This window comes from Aulonocara sp. 'chitande type north' Nkhata Bay, linkage group LG3, assembly GCF_057382095.1.
Source record: "Aulonocara sp. 'chitande type north' Nkhata Bay isolate Kocher_YH1m ecotype deep benthic linkage group LG3, A_spYH_male_GT1.1, whole genome shotgun sequence".
In the NCBI taxonomy this organism is placed as follows: domain Eukaryota; kingdom Metazoa; phylum Chordata; class Actinopteri; order Cichliformes; family Cichlidae; genus Aulonocara; species Aulonocara sp. 'chitande type north' Nkhata Bay.
In genome coordinates, this window is record NC_141346.1 from 75,424,884 (window position 1) to 75,444,456 (window position 19,573).

General features: G+C 41.8%; 2 protein-coding genes across 2 annotated transcripts in view; one reads left to right on the top strand and one right to left on the bottom strand.

The window, feature by feature from the left end:
- The window catches only part of LOC147337028 (uncharacterized), a 642,403-nt gene that overhangs the window by 527,402 nt on the left and 95,428 nt on the right, over positions 1-19,573 (bottom strand). The gene's annotated exons all lie outside the window — the stretch shown is intronic.
- Positions 3,134-3,979, top strand: LOC147337043 (uncharacterized; the record flags this gene model as incomplete). Its single annotated transcript, XM_086265945.1, has 1 exon — positions 3,134-3,979. A coding segment is annotated over one exon (684 nt), but the record flags the coding sequence as incomplete, so codon positions are not given.

Sequence of the window (19,573 nt, forward strand, 5' to 3'; positions counted from 1 at the left end):
AGCTGATATCCACAGACGCTCCTATTGGCTGGTTTTAAAAACACATTTTTCCATTAAAGAGACTCTTTTAAAAACACGTCTGCCTGAAATTCACATTTCATTTATTTTGGGGGATTTTAACAGAGAGATAGAACTTTATGAATCCCTCATGTTTATCCTCCAGGAAATCCAGTTTGTAGCAGCAGAACACCGACAAACTTTTACACAGCACAGAATTAGGATATCAAATAAAGGGGAATAAGAGAACATGAATATAAGCATAAATATGTACATATATACACAGACCTCACACAGAGACAGCAGCTACACTGTGTGTGGATGTGATCCACAGTCACAGCTGTGGGTTTCAGTCAGTGTGTCTCTGACTTCATGGTCACATTTCAAAGCTTATTGGAGCCAGAAGATGTTCAAGTAAAAGATTTATTGCTGTACTCGTCTACCAGGATAACAGGAGGTTCATAAAGCTGTGTAATACTTCAGCTTTACATCATGCAGTAGTAGTTTATTAAACCCCCCAAAATATGACTATCCAGAGTTGGGACCAGGAAGCAGAGTTGCAGTCTTACACGCCTCTCTGCAGCTTCTCTCCTCCTGCTACCCCCCAAAAACCCATCTCCATAGAGACTGTGTCAGCTTCCAAACAGACAAAAAACAAACTAAAAACCAGCAACAAACAACTTAAACATAAACAGTCACAAAGAAAGAACAATACAGTATCCACATCTGAACCAAAGAGTAAAACAGTGAAATGTGGATTATTAAACATTAGGTCTCTCTCCTCCAAGTCTCTGTTAGTACATGTTAGTAAAAACATTTCTGCATTTTACCCATATTTTATTTTTAACTCAAAATCAAAGATTCCAGATTCTCCTACATGTTGGTTTTGAATCAGATAGGACGACAGATTTCAGGTGGCCCTGTGTCTTTCTCTATTACATTTGCCACTGTGTAACTCAAAGTTATTTAAGGACTAGTTTATTTCAATGGATGAGTTTACTGACTGACGCGCAGAAGAAATAGTTCTTTATGGAGCCGAGATGGTGTGAATGATGAGACCAAAGACTGCAATATCTTGTACCAAAAATATATTGAATAAATGGAGGAAAGGGGAAATGGAACAAAATAATTAACACAACACACAACATAAATGCCCACAATTAAATAATAAATCAATGCTGTGATCTTTCTGTGCAAAAGTCCTTTTTGGTCCTTTTCTTTTTAAAGTTCACTTTTAAGGTATTCCTCCTTAGAGTCCAGCTTCATACAATGGGGAAATATGTCCGTAATCCAAAGACGGCTAAGTGGGGGAAAGAGGGGAAACAAAGAATGGTCCTACCGGCTCGCCACTTCAATATGAAGAAGATTAATTCAAAGGGAGGGAACAAAACCTGACCTGTAGGTCAGAAAAACGTCCATTAGCACATCAAGTTCGATTCAGTTTACCGGTAAACAAATATATTTTTCTGCAAGCCTATGTAACAATGCAAATCATCATCAACCAATGTACAACAGTTAAATTATTAATTATCTTGGCTACGTAGCTTAATCTATACATTCCAGTAGCGTTCGCTACAAACAATACAAAAACAACAATAAAGGAAAACAGCTGTCTAACAGACAGCATAGCCGAATTCAAGGCAACACATAACAATAATCATTCAATCGCACTTTGTTTCAAAGTAAGCCCATTAAAATGCTTAAGTAAATAAAAGTGTTCAAAAACAGCGGTTTTTGAGCCGGAGTTCTGCTCGTGGTGGGAACGCCGCCGCAAAAAGTCATTTTTTAATCGCGAAAACGATCGGCTGGTTACTGACAACCAAAAGGTTGTTTTTGGTAGATATTAAAGATCATGGGTGGGCGGGGCAAATGGAGCAGTTTTCTACAGTCGAGTAAAATTCCAGGAAAGAGCTGGGTGTGGCTTTCCTTTAAATCACATGATCAACAGCTTTAAGATGGAGGCAACTCGCTCAGTGTTTCCTGTTTCATTCTTAGACTGTGGCGATGGTAAGTAGCAGCTTTTCACTTGTTACCTGGCATCTTTTCAGCCACCAATGATAGTCATTGTATGTTATCAACATTTCACTAACTATGTTTTCTCTCATGTTTAAAATAGGCCGACCAAGAGCAAAATAGGTATGTCTGCAGACTCTGCTGTAGCCAAAGTTATCAGATCTCCTGTGTTTTTAAATCCCTAACTGCTCGATCATTATCATTTTAGAAGACAACAATTTCTCAAAGGAGGTTCAAAACTAATGCCTACAAGATTACCAAGAGGATGGTTCGGGGCTCTTACATGACTCCGGGAAGTCAACACTTGGTGGATGAGGTGTGTTACCTTTGACACTTTTAAGACAGTCCTGTTTATCACTACTAACAATAAGCAAATATGTTTTCACTCAACAGATCCTTCACAGCATGTTGTTTCTGGGCAAAATCAACAACATCCCCTTTTCTCCAGAAGAAATCTTCCCTAATCCTTTTGTTTTGGGTTCTTTAATGAGAAGATATCCCAGGCCTTTAAAGTTGTATCCGACTCAGCTTCCCAGGCGAAGTCCCTTCTCCTGTGTGCTCGACATGGTAAGATAACTCTTCTCACATTTTCAGTCAATCTGACAAACTTCCAGTTTTTAGGAAAGTATAATGCAAAGTGCTTTTTTACTGAGAAATCCAAAGAAAATCCATACTGTACCTTATACTTCAACATATGCTTCTAGCTATACTTCTCCACCAAACACAGAGACTGCAGGAGAGCTGGAGACTTGCTTCAGAATTTGTTAGTTCTAAATAATGTCTAACAGACTCATTATTGGAGATGCTTACAGTCTTCAAGGCGTATATGATGCTGTCACTGTGTAGCTGCTGGATCTGTTAAGTCAGCTCAAAGACTCTAAATTCAGCGTGTTTTGACAGCCCGGCATAGCAAAATAGAAAAAAAAAGGTCAATTAGCAAATTTAATTATAAATTAGTGAGAACAAAGATGGATTTTTGCTTATTGATTTAAAATTAAATAGATTTTTGTGACTTGTTTCACCCCCTATCTTAAAATGTCTAAACCAAAAGCATCCAATGGTCCTGCATAGTTAAATAAGTCAAGCAGCGAAACAAACATGTTGATCAACTTTCTATGAAAAACAACTATATAATCAGGTGCAACACTTTGACCAGATCTGTAACTGTTTTCAGATCGTCCTGCAAAATAACTCAGAGAATGAAGAGCAAATAAAGCAGAGTCTGCAAGATCTCCTCACAGACTTGGACTTAGAAGAGAATAATAAAAAAACAGCTTTCGTCTCGTCCACCATCTGCATTTCTCAAAAATCCCAAACCAACAAATCAGAAAGGTACTGCGGAGTCTCCATGTCCACCAAAGGTCCTAACGCTGGGAAAATTATGATTGCTGCCTCCTGTCTTAGCAAATGGCATAAATATGTATCTGGTGCGGTGATGACCTATTATCCAAACACAGTCCAGAAAGATTACTTTGATGGAACAATTGAAGTACCTGGAAATATCAGGTGTGAGGCTTTTTGTCTCCGTGATGGTGCCAGAATGAAGCCTTGCAGATCATGTAAGAATTTGTTTGGCTTGAACACAGAAGACCTCAGAGAGTGGCCATATGGTAACTGTGCTGAAGCTGAGAGCCTGAGCAATTTGCTTGAAAATGAGAGAGAAGTTGAAACACATGTGGATGAATACTCAGCTGAAAAGGACAACAGGCAGAGAGCTGAGGATGAGGTTGGTAGGGTTCTTAGAACCGTGTTGCAAAGGATTCGGTTTAACTGGACAGGTGAATTTTACAACCCAGAACAAGAGTGAGATTTCATGAAATCATTTGCATTCATCATTCTGATAAATCAAAGATTCTCTGCTCTGACAGCATCTGTGTGGATTTTCTGTAATCACAGAGACGTGTATAAGCATGTTTACTTTCCATCTCCATGTAATTGTCACATTTAATAATTAAAACTGGCTTCTATGGGTTTTTGTTTGCTTACATATCTAGTGTTTAATGCAATATGAAGCATTATCAGACAGCATTTATTGGGAAGAATCCCATATTTATACTGGTCTGTACCCAGGGTACACAGAAAATAAAAACACATGTTTTCTTATTATGATCCCAACTATAATTTACTTAAGCAAAAGCACTACATGTGTAGTTATAATATTTATAGCAGTTACTGTTGAGCTTTAAATTTATCATCTTAAATGTTTATATGCTGATTATATTGCTTTATATAAGAAAGGCCTAACTCTGAGTACACTCTGTGCCAAAAAGTGCTGACAGGAAACTGCATGCTTTTGCAGAAACGTGCTTTTGCAGCTAGAAAGTGAAGCTGATATATATCAGTTTTAATTAGTTTTTACCAACTGCTTGCTAGGGCAATCCCACGAGTTTGGTGTTTTTGTATTGAACATGATTCCAAGTGCTTTCTATAACACATAGCAGAGGTGCCACAACAAAGACTGAGAAGAGGACAGGAAGAGACGGTGAAAGAGATGCACTCCTTCGCCATTCATGTTAAAGCGTTGCATAGCTTTAATTTTAGAGAGTGTTGCATAACTTTAGTCATTTTTCTACCACAGGTGAAGCCAAGAATTGTGAAGCTCTCTTTTGGCCAAATACCAGAATCTGTAAGAAGAAGAAAAAACAAACAATCAAATAGGTCATTATTAAGAGAACAACAATCTCTTGATGATTATCCACAGTGTCTTTGATAACTCTGAGATACAAACTGTCAAGGATATACACATCCCAGCAAACAATAGCTGTGTTTGACTAAAGCGATTAATAACAAGGACAGAGCTACAATCACTACAGTCAAACATAAAGGGCTTAATCCTGAATCCAAGTCTGAGCTGTGATGCCGTTGGTGCTGAAAGCTGCTCAGATCCTGAAGCTGCACGTTTTGTCTCTCTCTAACCAAACCAGCAGCAAAAGAAGACACATTTCGCTTGACATAAACATTGTCATGAATTCCCTCTTACTTTTGCTGGTTTGCTTCCACCACCATTAAAACACACACAGAAAAACAACACAGCACAGCTCTCTGCCTCTCTCAGTGTACTTTAAGAACACCGTTTCCCATCTCAAATCTCTGTTTTTGGCATTATTCGCTTGCTTGTTATGAAGCAGTCTACCGTTGTTTACAGCCATTTTTTTTTAATGACTTCCGACAAGACAGCCTCATTTCTGCTGTTCAATACCAAATTTTATTTATTTTTTTCAAATTAAGTGAAACTGCAAAATGCTCTGCTGTGTCTCTATTAAAACCTCTTATTAAAACCTCTGAATCACTTCAGCAGCATCAGCCAATGTACATTTGTTGAGTCGTGGTTCTCGTCTGCTTTTGTTCTACTGCAGAATAATATTTTTAAGGTTATCTACTGTAAAAAGCTAGGCCAGGAAAATCTGCTTCATGGTTTTGTGTTTTATCCTCAGTTACTTTGACACAAAAGCATCTGCTGTGATGCTCACACCTCTGATGAAGTTTCACAAGTGTCAGTACTGATAAATGATCAGAATTATAATGTTTCTGACTCTCTGAGTAAGAATTAAATGGAATCTAATTGGGACCTTGTGAATTGGAATTGAACAGGTTCTAGAAATCAGTGATGATACTCAGCTCCAATACCCACCTATGATATTAGGCTGACGAACGCTGACTGGGTTTCATTTACCAGCTTTTTATGTTCTTCCTGCAGTTTCCTCCCCACATCACTCATCTTAACTTTTTTCCAGTCCTCCTCAGTCTAAACAGAACACACAACAATACAAAGAAAAGCTCAGGTGATTGATCTCTAACACTAGGCATCCCCAGTCTTATTCTTAGCAGTCTAACTTCTCACCATATCTTTGAAGGCCTCTCCATTGTAGTAGCGCTTGGATGCTGGATACTCTATCGTTTTGTCACATAGTTCCAGGAAACTGGAAGCCACCAGATGCAGCTCCTCTCCGTCATAGCCGTACAGCTTTTTGTCCTCACGCGTCATCAGCACAAGCTCGTCACATGGACATGAGGTGCCCTTTACCACACCAATAACCTGCATTTTTACAATCTCGGGAAGGTAGAATTTTCCCCAGGCGTTAACTTCATCATCATCCCCGTTGTATTTGGTGTTCTCAAGCTCTTCTATCCACAGGTCAGCACCACTTGGCTTCTTCAGGTGAACGCACATGCTTTTGTTTTTGGAAACAAAATCTTTCACCCATTTCAGGTACTTTTCACCTGGAAAGAAGCAGACAAGGAAATATGGATGAATGTAGAAGTGTTGGAAAAGACAAATAGCAAGGTTATCCTACAGCAGTTTGTGAAAATGTTGTATCTTGAAATAAGCAGGCAAAATGAGGATCTCACTTATCTCATATGTTCTGACTACCGACTTTCTTCAGTTAAAGGACAAAAAAAGGGCACACTGGAGGCTGACAGAGTGTGCAATGGTGGGAATCATTTTGCAGAACTCACTAAAGTTTGTTTCTCCTGGAACAAGCTTTTTACACTTCGGCAAATGAAAATACTGTGTTAAACTAAAAAAAGAGCACCAGACCAAGGTCTACAGTACTAACAGAAAAGCATGCCGTTACCTGTTGCCTGTCGACACAGCTGCTGATCTTCCTCACCAAAAAAAAAATGAGGATCCCTGAAAGGAATAGAAAGGTTATGTTAAAATGAATGACTGTCACGGTGATCATGGGAAGCTCCGAAATATCACAACAATAGCTACGAAATCACAAAATGCAGTGTGATGTCTGTAAGCACCAAACATGACATCTCTGCAAATTCATCTTGAAACATGTAGGTACCTCACACGTACAGCTGCAGCCATCTCAGCCATTTATCACTGTGGCTGCCAAGTGGCTGCCACTTCACAAGCGCATGGCCCAACATAGAAGAGCCACCTCCACAGGACAAGACTCAGCAGTCCATCTGCATCTTAAGGATAAAGGACACTCTTTGAGGATGCTAATGTTCACATTTTGGACAGAGAGGACAGATGGTTTGAAAGAGGAGTGAAAGAAGCATCTATGTCCACTGTGAGCGACCATCTTTGAACAGAGGCGGGGGTTTACGACACCAACTCTCTGCCATCTATAATCCAGTTTTGAGATCCTTCCCAGACGCCTTAACGCCCACTCACATCCTGGGCCATCTGACCTCAGGAATTCGCATGATAAGGTGGGGCCAGGTTTCACAATGAACTCACCCGAAACTCTGGCTGATTGGGGCCCACACCCAGTTTCACACCTTGGCTCAGGTGATTAGAGGATCATCAGGGGGTCCTTTTGTCCCTCTGTGGGGGGTCACTCCCACTAGGCTTATATCTGGGACTCTCCACCATTTGACCTTAGAACTGAAGAAGCTTCTCGGATGAGAGGTGAAACGTCTTCAAGTAACTTAAAGAAGTCCAGACGCTTTTCTTTGCAAGCTCCTTTGACTACGATGACCTGGATGACTGAGAACCTTCACAGACATAAGGTGAATGTGACAAACAAAGCGCCTTCTTGTTCTCTGTGATAATGTAAAGTTATTAATGAAAAAACAAACGAGTAAAAAACGGACTGGAAACATGTCTTCAATCAAAACTCGACAAAAACAAAGAAACAGCCTCACTTCTCTGCAACGCTCCCTAAAAATGACGTTACGTGTTACGTACCAGAGATTTCTATACAGCCCTTTATCAAGCCGAGAGAAAGTGACGCAAAACCCTCCAACTAATAACGACTAGCAGAGAGGCTCAGCTGAGTGTAGTTACCTGGTTTGCAGACGCATACAGACGTTTCCTGTCCTCTCGGACGCAGCTGTGATAGAACATGTGGTGCATTACCGCCACCAACTGGCTTGGAGTGAGGACCGGAAATCGCTCATGCCAAATCAAAAAAAAAAAAACATAAAGAAAGATTAAGTGAAGAGATAAATGAATACATTAAATCAAGAAGAAAAAAACCCACCACCGGACATATACATCCTCATATCCTTCTGTACAAATGAGTTTGTTTTAGAAACTGAAAAAAGCCACAAAACCTTCACATCTAGAAATCCTTTGCAGTAAAACTTGTTTTTTGGCAGGTTCCACAGGTTTTGAATCAGTTTTCTTCTTTATTCCTGATAATTTTGACAATGAAAAAGAACATGTTCTATAGGGCTTTGGAGTTGACGTCACGCCGCAATGCATTGTGGGAGCGCGGCACCATTTTCGAGGTCTACGAATCAAAACAAACACACTGTGTTGGAACGACGATTACAAGATGCTTAAAAGCAGCTCAAAAGAGAACGGACTGTATAGAGACCGATTGCGTCCAGAGGCGAAGCGGCGGTACTTGCAGAAAATAGCGTGCAGTGGAAATGTGGACCCGTATGAAATACGGCCGTGGAGTAGAAACCCTGAAGACGTAGCCTGACATATTTTCGTACCTTATCTGTGGAGTCAGCGCGTACAAGTCGTCATTCAAACAAAGGTAAGTCAGCTCGAGTACTGCGTGTGAAATGCGTTTGATTTCCCTGCAAACATTCACATTAGTGCAGCATAAATTCATTCATGAGGGGAAATTACAGTGAGAACATGTGGAGGCTGTTAGAGGGAGAAGATAGTGAGTTCAGTGCAGGGCTGTGCAGAGAGGTTTAAAGGGGCGGGTGCTCAAAGTTAAAAAGGGGCACATTGAACCAGGCTGAATAACAACAACACACATTCATCAAGAATCTAATATGGGAAGGGCAGGGCTGTGTTGGTCTGAGACTGTAGACATTAAAAAGTCCACAGGAGAGATGGTAGCTGATTAAACAAGTGTCATGAGATAATAACAAAATGCAAAGATTGGTGACAGCGCTTGGAACCATAAGGCAACAAAAAACTATGTATGTAAAAAAAAAAAAAAAAAAAAAAAAAAAAAAAAATTATATATATATATACATACATACATACATACAGTGGGGCAAAAAAGTATTTAGTCAGCCACCGATTGTGCAAGTTCCCCCACTTAAAATAATGACAGAGGTCAGTAATTTGCACCAGAGGTACACTTCAACTGTGAGAGACAGAATGTGAAAAAAAAATCCATGAATTCACATGGTAGGATTTGTAAAGAATTTATCCGTAAATTGGGGTGGAAAATAAGTATTTGGTCACCTCAAACATGGAAAATCTCTGGCTCTCACAGACCTGTAACGTCTTCTGTAAGAAGCTTTTCTGTCCCCACTCGTTACCTGTATGAATGGCACCTGTTTGAACTCATCATCTGTATAAAAGACACCTGTCCACAGCCTCAAACAGTCAGACTCCAAACTCCGCCATGGCCAAGACCAAAGAGCTCTCAAAGGACACCAGGAAAAGTATTGTAGACCTGCACCAGACTGGGAAGAGTGAATCTACAATAGGCAAGCAGCTTGGTGTGAAAAAATCAACTGTGGGAGCAATCATCAGAAAATGGAAGACATACAAGACCACTGATAATCTCCCTCGATCTGGGGCTCCACGCAAGATCTCATCCCGTGGGGTCAAAATGATCATGAGAACGGTGAGCAAAGATCCCAGAACCACACGGGGGGACCTGGTGAATGACCTGCAGAGAGCTGGGACCAAAGTAACAAAGGTCACCATCAGTAACACACTACAACGGCAGGGAATCAAATCCCGCAGTGCCAGACGTGTTCCGCTGCTGAAGCCAGTGCATGTCCAGGCCCGTCTGAAGTTTGCCAGAGAGCACATGGATGATACAGCAGAGGATTGGGAGAATGTCATGTGGTCAGATGAAACCAAAGTAGAACTTTTTGGTATAAACTCAACTCGTCGTGTTTGGAGGAAGAAGAATACTGAGTTGCATCCCAAGAACACCATACCTACTGTGAAGCATGGGGGTGGAAACATCATGCTATGGGGCTGTTTTTCTGCCAAGGGGACAGGACCACTGATCCGTGTTAAGGACAGAATGAATGGGGCCATGTATCGTGAGATTTTGAGCCAAAACCTCCTTCCATCAGTGAGAACTTTGAAGATGAAACGAGGCTGGGTCTTCCAACATGACAATGATCCAAAACACACCGCCCGGGCAACAAAGGAGTGGCTCCGTAAGAAGCATTTGAAAGTCCTGGAGTGGCCTAGCCAGTCTCCAGACCTCAACCCCATAGAAAATCTGTGGCGGGAGTTGAAAGTACGTGTTGCTCGGCGACAGCCCCAAAACATCACTGCTCTCGAGAAGATCTGCATGGAGGAATGGGCCAAAATACCAGCTACTGTGTGTGCAAACCTGGTAAAGACCTATAGTAAACGTTTGACCTCTGTTATTGCCAACAAAGGTTATGTTACAAAGTATTGAGTTGTATTTTTGTTATTGACCAAATACTTATTTTCCACCCTGATTTACCAATAAATTCTTTACAAATCCTACCATGTGGATTCATGGATTTTTTTTCACATTCTGTCTCTCACAGTTGAAGTGTACCTCTGGTGCAAATTACTGACCTCTGTGCAAGTTCCCCCACCTAAAATGATGACAATCGGTGGCTGACTAAATACTTTTTTGCCCCACTGTATATATCAGCAATCAATCAGAAAATCATTGGTTCATATTACAATTAAATATGAACAGGCTCCTTAGATGTAAGCAGTTCAGATCTGATGTCATTTACATTCTTCACACAGCACATTCGTCCAGGCTGACAGGTAAACATAGAACTAATCTCAGGTAACATGACTCATAGTAGAGATCCAGTAAGAAAGATTGCAGGCTCTAATATTATTACCACACAATCCAAGGACACACCAACAGCTCAGATTTGTAGAACTATTTAAACAAATGTCTTCTGAATATTCAATTCAGGTTCACAGTGGGGGGGGGTTTCGTGGAATTTTTTAAATAAAGTCTGCAACACAGAAAGAGCTGTGATCAAGCTATTTATTACTGCGCCAACACACATCAAGCATCACAGTTCAGTCATGTCAGCGCTGCCACAGAGGTCGTGCTCCTCCTCCTTTACGCCTTCCAAGGAAGAGGGAGGAAGTTACAAACTGATCCTACCACACTTCACGTGTCTCGCTATGAAACCTAACGCATCAATGGTTGTGCTGTTTTGTGCCCTTGGCCTTATCAGCACCTGTAAAGGGAGTTGTTTTCTCAAACTGCTGAAGTAAGTTCATCTAGTTTTAGCAACTTTCACTGAACAGTAACAGTGTCACAACTAAGCATATGCATAAGCACTTAAACACTTTAAATGAGAATAACAGAACATTTCTATTACAGAGGCTGGAACCTGTCCCAGTAGTAGGTAGAGCACACCTGGACAGGTCACCAGTCTGTCAGAGGACTAACACAGAGACAGACATCAGAGTAACAAATCTATTTAAAATTAATGTAAGTTTGCTGCAGCTGTATGTATGAACATGTGTTTCTGTGCTCACAGTCCACCTCTCAGGAACCTGCAGTTCACTTTTAGTCTACTTTAAACAGACCTCACAAAAGGCTGATGTGGCTGGATCAGTAGTCTGATTTGAGTACGATACCTTTGGCCAGGGATTAATCTGGTGCATCGCTTCACTGCAGTCTTACGTATTTTCCCCACACCTGAATAAAAAATACTGATATATACAAATAACAGCTTCAGCTGATGCAGCCTGACTCAATCCTAGATGTTCAGCACACAGAGACACAGAGGTGCCGTTTAAAGTTTAGTGTTAACCTGAGTCACTGATCATTTGCAGTATTACAGAGTCTGGCAGTCTTTGCATGATGTCCACGTCACTGTAAGTTTCTAGCTGACTTCACTGCAATTTCAATTTCAATTTCTGCTGTTCACAAACGCTGTCCATCTAATCTGACTGAGCTGGAGCTGTTTTGCAAAGAAGAATGGGCAAAGATTTCAGTCTGTAGATGTGCAAAGCTGGCAGAGACAGACCCTAAAAGACTGGCAGCTGGAACTGCAGCAAAAAGTGGTTCTACAAAGTGTTGACTCAGGGGGCTGAATAATTACGCACACCCCACTTTGCAGTTATTGATTTGTAAAAAATGTTTGGAATCATGTATGATTTTCATTCCACTTCTCACGTGTGCACCACTTTGTGTTGGTCTTTCACCTGGAAGTCCAATAACATTGATTCATGTTTGTGGCTGTAATGTGACAAAATGTGGGAAAGTTCAAGGGGCCGAATACTTTTGAAAGCCACTGTATATGTAGACACAGGACTACAAGTAGAAGATCAGACATGAAAGTGGAGATAACACAGAAGACCTGCAGCAAAGGTCAGAGGTCAGACTGGGCCCTGGATTCAACAATGAGCCAATGATCATCAAGCAGTGACTAAAGCAGAGCCCTGACGTTCTGACATTCATCACACAGTCAGAACAAATGTCTGCTGATGACTTCATCTCATGAAACGACTGATAGATGTCAGTTCATTGATCAGCTGAGCTGCTGATCTTCATCGTCACAGAAACATTCAGCTTGTTTCAGTCAGTAAATAACTCCCACTACTCCCAGTTTGAACTGTTCCCACTCAAAATGCTGTGAGAACAATGATCATTGTAGAACTTCACAAACATCACGTGTTGTTTTCCACATGTAAGATCAGCAAACACACAGAAACTTCCTGTTGCCACACACGGCCTCTAAAATCTCTTCCACGCTTTCTGTCTGAAGTCCACTCTCTGTGTCGGATCCACAGGAAACAACAAGATCTTATTAACATGGTTTTCAATGTGTCTCCTTCCAAAAAGTCCAACCAATGAACAAATGTGTGTATTTGTGGAGGCCGAACAAAAGCATGACACATTTCTCTGTTTCTATAAACTGGAGTCAAACACAAACATGAAGAGTTTCACTGACAGACTCCAAAATGCCCCCACAGTGGATCAAAGGGAAATCCTACAGTGTGGCCAGAGACTCTTAATGGCTCCAACATCAACACATCCACAATGTTGGATCCAGTTCTGCCTCACAGAGTTACTAAGACACACCCTCTGCAGCATCACAACAGCTCCACCTGCTCCACCTGCCTCCTCAGCATCTGTACACCTGAAGAGAAAAGAAAGGCTCCAACAGCTCAAATCTACAAAGGATTCATGAAGTTTCATCCAACAATAACATGTTTGCCTTCCACAGTGTGCTGTTAGACACCACTGTACCTCTGCCATTTCAAAAAGAGCAGCTTGGGAACATTTTGGCTCCAAACACTTTGTGTTTAAGTTCTTTGTTTTCTTTGTGAAGCCGACAACATCTGGAGCTTTGTGACTCATAGAAACATCATTTTGTTCTTTAGATGACAGCAGATTGGGACTGAATAATCAATCACTATCAAACCAATAAAGACAAACATGCTGATTTTACAGGAACTTTGTTGGAGAAGCTGCAAAGACATGAAACTGGTGGAGATCCCAAACCAGTTGATAGTGCTGGTTATTCCAAATAAAGCTGTTTCCCTTTGAGATGAAATGACTTTGTGTCCTGATATATAATAAAGATGTTGTTGTTTTTGAGCCCCTGTATTAAAAGTAGTTTAAAGTCAGCTTGAGTTTGATGTCTTTATGTCAAAGCTGCTCATGATGTTGAGCTGCTGATGGAATAAAAACAATATAAAAGCATGTAGTCCAGACTTAAATGCAGCCTGTTGTTAGCTGAGGTCCACACACAGTGTTTGACAGTGTAAAGTGTGTGAAAGGGCTGCTGGTGGAGCTCACTAGGATGAGCAGGTGACCACGAGGTGGAGAGCAGCTGGCCTGGCTTTGACCCGGGCCACGCCCCCTTTCTCTCTGCTTTGCTGTCACTTATCTTCACTGCTCTGTCCAATAAAGCTGAAAAAGGCCCCGAATCAAAGAAATCTGCTGCAGCCTCTGAAATGTCTTCTGTTTCCTTCCCGACGGCTTTTTCACCGTCAGCCCATCAGACAGTCCAGCAGCATTTATGATGATGTCATGATGTTGAAGAGGCTGCTACGGTGGCCTCCCATGACCCCCAGCCTCATCACAGCTGAGATGCAGACATTTGAAAACATTCAGCAGACAACTGAATAACAGTCCAACACAACAGTCTGTGTGCAGACACACACTGACCTTTCATAGAGTCAAACACAGCTGGTTGAGTCATTTCTCTGTGAGTCTAAAGTGAATCTAGTATTTGAAAGTCCACTTCCTGTATTTGTTGTTGAAGACTTCTTCAGCTTCTTCTCAAGGACATCAGCTGCTTGTTTGGCAGCAGAGGCAGTTAAGAAGCTTCCTGAAAAACACTGAACAGTGAGTTCACTGTGGCATATGACAGATTCAGCTTTCTGTGTGCAAATGTGTCTGTGTCGACCTTTCAAATGCTGTTGAATCCAAAACATCAGCGGCTCCTCGGCTGCTCACTTCATGCACTTCTGTCTGTGTGACAGTCCAATGACATCACAGCTGTTTCCAGCCCCAGTGTCTCAGGACTGGACACCTTTAAACATGTCGAGGATCAAACAGCGTCCAGCTAAACACACATGAAACTATCAGAGCTGACAATCATTCCAATAACATCTAATGGTTCATGTATGTAGACACAGGACTACAAGGAAATGGCTCTCAGCATCTGGCTGTGGGAACACATGAGTCCCTGTTTGTGTTCAGATTGTGTGCATGTTTTAGACGTGTGTCACATGTAGAAACACAACAATCCCACAATGACACACAGATGTGTTTGACACAGCTGTGCAGCTGTAAGTTGTTTCTAATGATTCATTGAAGCTCTTCTAACATTCTGGAGACGATCAGTACATGAATCTGTTCAACACGACAACAATTTGACTTCAGTGTGAACGTTTGCATTAAATAACCTTCTTCATCCAGCTGACAGCATCTTCATCCTATGATGTGAACAGTTCCTCCTGTTGATGACAAACCTCTGACAGGATCTGCTTGAGGAGCTTTTTCATGTGCAGCTCTCTGAGCTCAGGGCTGAGCTGCTGTTTCATCTTTAAGAGCTGCTGCCTCCTCGCCGGACTTGTTCTCCTCTTCTTCTCCTAATGACACCATTTCTGCTTCATATTAAATTCAATAAAGATGCTGACATGTATCTGTAGCAACAACATCATTGAATCTAGAACAACTGGAGCCAAACCAGTGGCTCTGCTGGGATCACTGGTGAGCCAACACTTCCTTGTTGATGCAGATTTCAGGGCTTCCTTTTGCTCCTCCGTTATAACTGTTCTCTCTTCTCAACACATGATGACACAAAGGAATCAGCAGTGACAAAGATGATGCTGAAGAGAAGCACACACTTCACACATATAACAGAGCAGTGCAGTTACACACACCTCTGCTCGACATCAGGCCTCAAACAAAGACACAAAACACTAACTTGACTCTAAACAGAAGAAACGAGCAGCTGTTTCTGTTCTGTGCTTATTTATATTTGACACACATGCTTCTCTTTGTGCAAACACACATCGCACTATAAGGGTAACCTCGCACACAATGATTGGACAGCACAGTGATGATGCTGGGAGATCCTATACGCAGCAACACAGAAACACTGAGAACTTTAAACAATGATGGAAAGTGTTATAAATGACTTGTTGGCCTCTGATCTGTCACAAACAGCTGAAACGTGTCTCTCATGAGTCACATGAAGGTTTTTGACAGAAAGGACAAAAAGTAGCTGCAGTCAGTTTGTGTCATTTTTATATTTATTCATCTGGGAGAAAAATCTGAGGGACATTAAAATGTGTTTTCAACAGAGACAAGAACATGAATATAACAGAACAGGTAAATGAACATGTTTCAAGTAAACAGCTGGACTGATCAGGTCCAAACACAGAGTGATAAACTTGTCAAACAGCTGTCATATCTTTATATAGAAGCTCTTTATAAATGCTGCTCACTGCAGTCTGTTTACTAATAATGTCAAAGTGTTAGAAACACAGAAACATCAGAATGGTCTTTGTTCACAGAAACCTGTCTGGGATCCTTTGTTGTTCTTTTGATGCAGAGTTACATTATAAATATAAAGAGTTATTTCAGAGTCTCATCAGTTTTCCTGCATGTCTTTATTTAACACATCAGCAGGGCTGAAGCTCTCATGTTAAACACACACTGATCTATGGACACGTTCATGTGTTTCTAACAGAACCAGGCTGTTATCAGCCTGCACTAACATTATGTCACACACACTGAATGTAACAGTGACAGTTTACATCATCACACAATCAGCTGTGATTGTTTCACTGTCATCAAACGAGTCAACAGGAAGTAGAATCAATAGAAACCAATCATTTACTGACAGCATGTCTGATGGAAATAAGTGCAGATTATGTATGAAGTCTAACTGCACACAGTAACTGTGTTACAATAAGGACTTAACAGCGCCCTCTGCTGGAGTGTTTCAGTACTGCGTTAACTAGAATACACCACCTCCTCCTCACACCACCTGCTACAGCTCTACTCTTCTATGACTACAGTCATCCACAGCACTGATGTGAGGTCACATGGTTCATATGTAAGGAGCACAGCTGACCTCAGGTCAGTTTAATGACTGTGAGCAGCAGCTGTGTTATTGTCACTGTGACAGGGAGACACTCTCAGACACAGCGCTCATGTCAGCTTGTTCTCATGCAGGAGGATCAGGAGCTCCATGTTTGTCTTTCTGTTTGAATCATGATGTGTTTGTGCCATCAGAGTCTGTCATGAGTACTCAGGGTTTCACAGCAGCTCTTCTGGATGCTGACGAGGACTCCAACCTCATGTTTCACCTCTCTGAGCTTCTGATGTCTGTGAACACTCGTGTTTCTTCTCTGGGCTCATCTGGACAAAAACACCTTTCTGTGTTTGGCTGCAGCCTCATTCTGACTGACAGGAAGTGTGTTATCCATGAGCTGCACTTCTGTGAGGAAGTTTCCTGCTGTGTTTCCTGTCTGTGGACAAACACGAGTGTTCCAGCTGAGGACTTGGTTCCTTCCACCTGTCCATACAGGACATCACGCTGTCTGCAGCTCTGTAAATGCAGCTCCAGGTCCTTCCACGTGCTGCTCTGTATTTGTGCAGTTTGTAGTGTGTCCTGGGAAACGTAGCACACATGGTGTTCTTCTGCTGTTTCCTCCTTTCACTGAGTGTGAAACACTGACGCTGTGCTGTTGTTCACAGAGGGGAGCTGATTCTAGCTGCAGCTGGACTCTGTCATCTAACTGAATGTGTTGGTGCTGATCACGGGGCTCTGAGGGGGGAGCAGCAGGAGGACTCTGGATGCTGACGTCAGTGTATCTGTGGAAGCTCCCACAGCGTGTCTGTCATTCAATATTGTGCTGTATATTGTATCTATGCAAAGATGAACAGACTGTGTGTTCACTGGTCTCTGTGCTGCAGCTCTGATGTCATCATCACTCCCTCCTCCACCCTCAGCAGTCCCAGCATGCTGCTGTGGTGCACCCCACCCTCACTCTACACCTGAGCCACAGACCACACCCTCCACCTCAATATACACCACAGTTTTCTCTGCTGTGGAAATGAGATCAGGAGGAAATCATCATTATTATTATTTAATAAACGCTCACATTAATGTGGGCTTATTTGTTTCATATTAGAAACATTAGTTGAGTGTTTTTAGTATAAAATGGTCAAAGTCCCTCTTTTTGCTCCTCCCCTCACCTGTGGATGGACGCTGCTGTTACCGTGGTGACAGCTTGGATGTGTTTCAGTCCTGCCTGGTTATCACTGCAGGAATCTTTCACATTTATTACAGGTAATAACTCTGATTTTTCTGTGTATTATGAGCCAAATGTATCCTGATACACACAGAGATGGATGAGCAGAGGTTGTTTTTGCAGTTTATGTAGTTACTATGGACTTAATGCATACATATTATTAAAATTAGGGCTATAACAGTTGTATTGCTGTATAGCAACTTGAAATGCTCCCACAAATGGCTCCACAGCATGTAAAAATATAACAAAAGCTCTGGCGGACTTGGTTCTGTGGTCAGTCTTAAAGGGTGAAGTTAAACTCTGTAATCTTCACTGTGTCACAGAGTTCAGTGAGTCCCGTTATTCACAGTATCAATCAGATCATCAGAGAACAGCTGATCAGCAATCAGTGGTGCCAACAGCGCCTCCTGTGGTGAGAGGATGCAATAATGCAATGTAGCATTTTTCCACTCAACACTTGCAGTCATGGAAACTGTCTGTTGGATCTGTGTGACGTTGCTTTCTTGGTTAGAGTTCCTCACAAATGTCCAGATGATTCTTCTAATGAGGCGTCGACCATGTTTGCAGCTCTTTGGAAGAAAACGTCGCCCTTTGCCATCCTTACTTTTCTTTGACTTCTTCAAATGCAGCTGAACTCCAGCTGGTATTTTCTTGGACTTTGCAGCTGTTTCTGGTCATCAGTTCATTCCTGCAAACCTCTGAAGCTGAACAACAATGATGCTGCATTGCTGGCTGATCCCAAAAGGTTGATTCTGTTCATCTGGACGTTTTCAGAAACGTTTGCTCACTGATCAGGTGACTTCTTCAGTCTCAGCTGACTGCAGCTTTACAAGCTTACAAACAGCACATTTGCACAATGACTGAAAGCAGCAGCACCTGATATATATGATACTAATATAATACATATACATATATAATCCATACTAATGATGAAGGAACTGAGCTCACAGTCCATTGTTCATTCAGTGAACTACTCAGTTTATTTTGGGCCTCAGAAATGCTCACTCTGTTTGTACATCACTGTCAGCAATAGACTCATTCTGCTGTGTGGACAGGAACACATGTGACATCACTTCCTGTTTGTTTGTGACTGAAGAGGAAGAAGTTTACAAGGAAGCATTTAGAAGAGTTTCAAACATCAACTGATTGAATCCATGAATCTGAAAACGTGTTTGTGAGTGAAAGAGACAGACATGTACAGACTGAACTATCTGTTCAACAGTCAGAGTGTTTCTGTAACAGGAGACACTCTTTACACTCCACTCAGCACAGGGACACTGAGGAACCAGGAGACAAGAACATAAACCCAGGATAAAGAGTTTGAGTGAATGTGGTGTTGAAGGTGTGGAGGTGGATCAGAGTGTCAGAGGAGACTCTGTAGAAGGACAGAGTGCCAGCAGGACAGTCCACATACACTGCTGCTCTGTTAGAGACAGAGGAGGAGGAGGAGGAGGAGGAGATGGATGTTAGTCTGTTATTGTGACAGACAGACTGAGGACCATCATCAGAGCAGAACAGACTCCAGGACTGATCATTGTATCCAAACAAACAGTCATAACTGCCTCCTTTCCTTCTGATGCTTCTGTAACTCACTGATATAAAAACGTTTCCTCTCCACTCGACCTCCCAGTAACAGCGACCAGTCAGACCATTTCTACACAGCAGCTGAGGCCAACCATCAAATCTGTCTGGATGATCAGGATATGACTGAACCTCCTCCACATGTGTCACCTTCCTGTTGTTGTCAGACAGTTGGAGCTCTGTGTTCACTGTGTTTGTGTCGATTGTGAGTTGACAGGAATCTGATGGAGAGAACAAACACAATCCAGCTGCAGTTATTGATCCATCATCTGTTCATTGATTGACACTTTGATGATGACTCCTGACATGATGAAGATGGTTGAATGTGTGCTGCTTTGTTTTCATGAA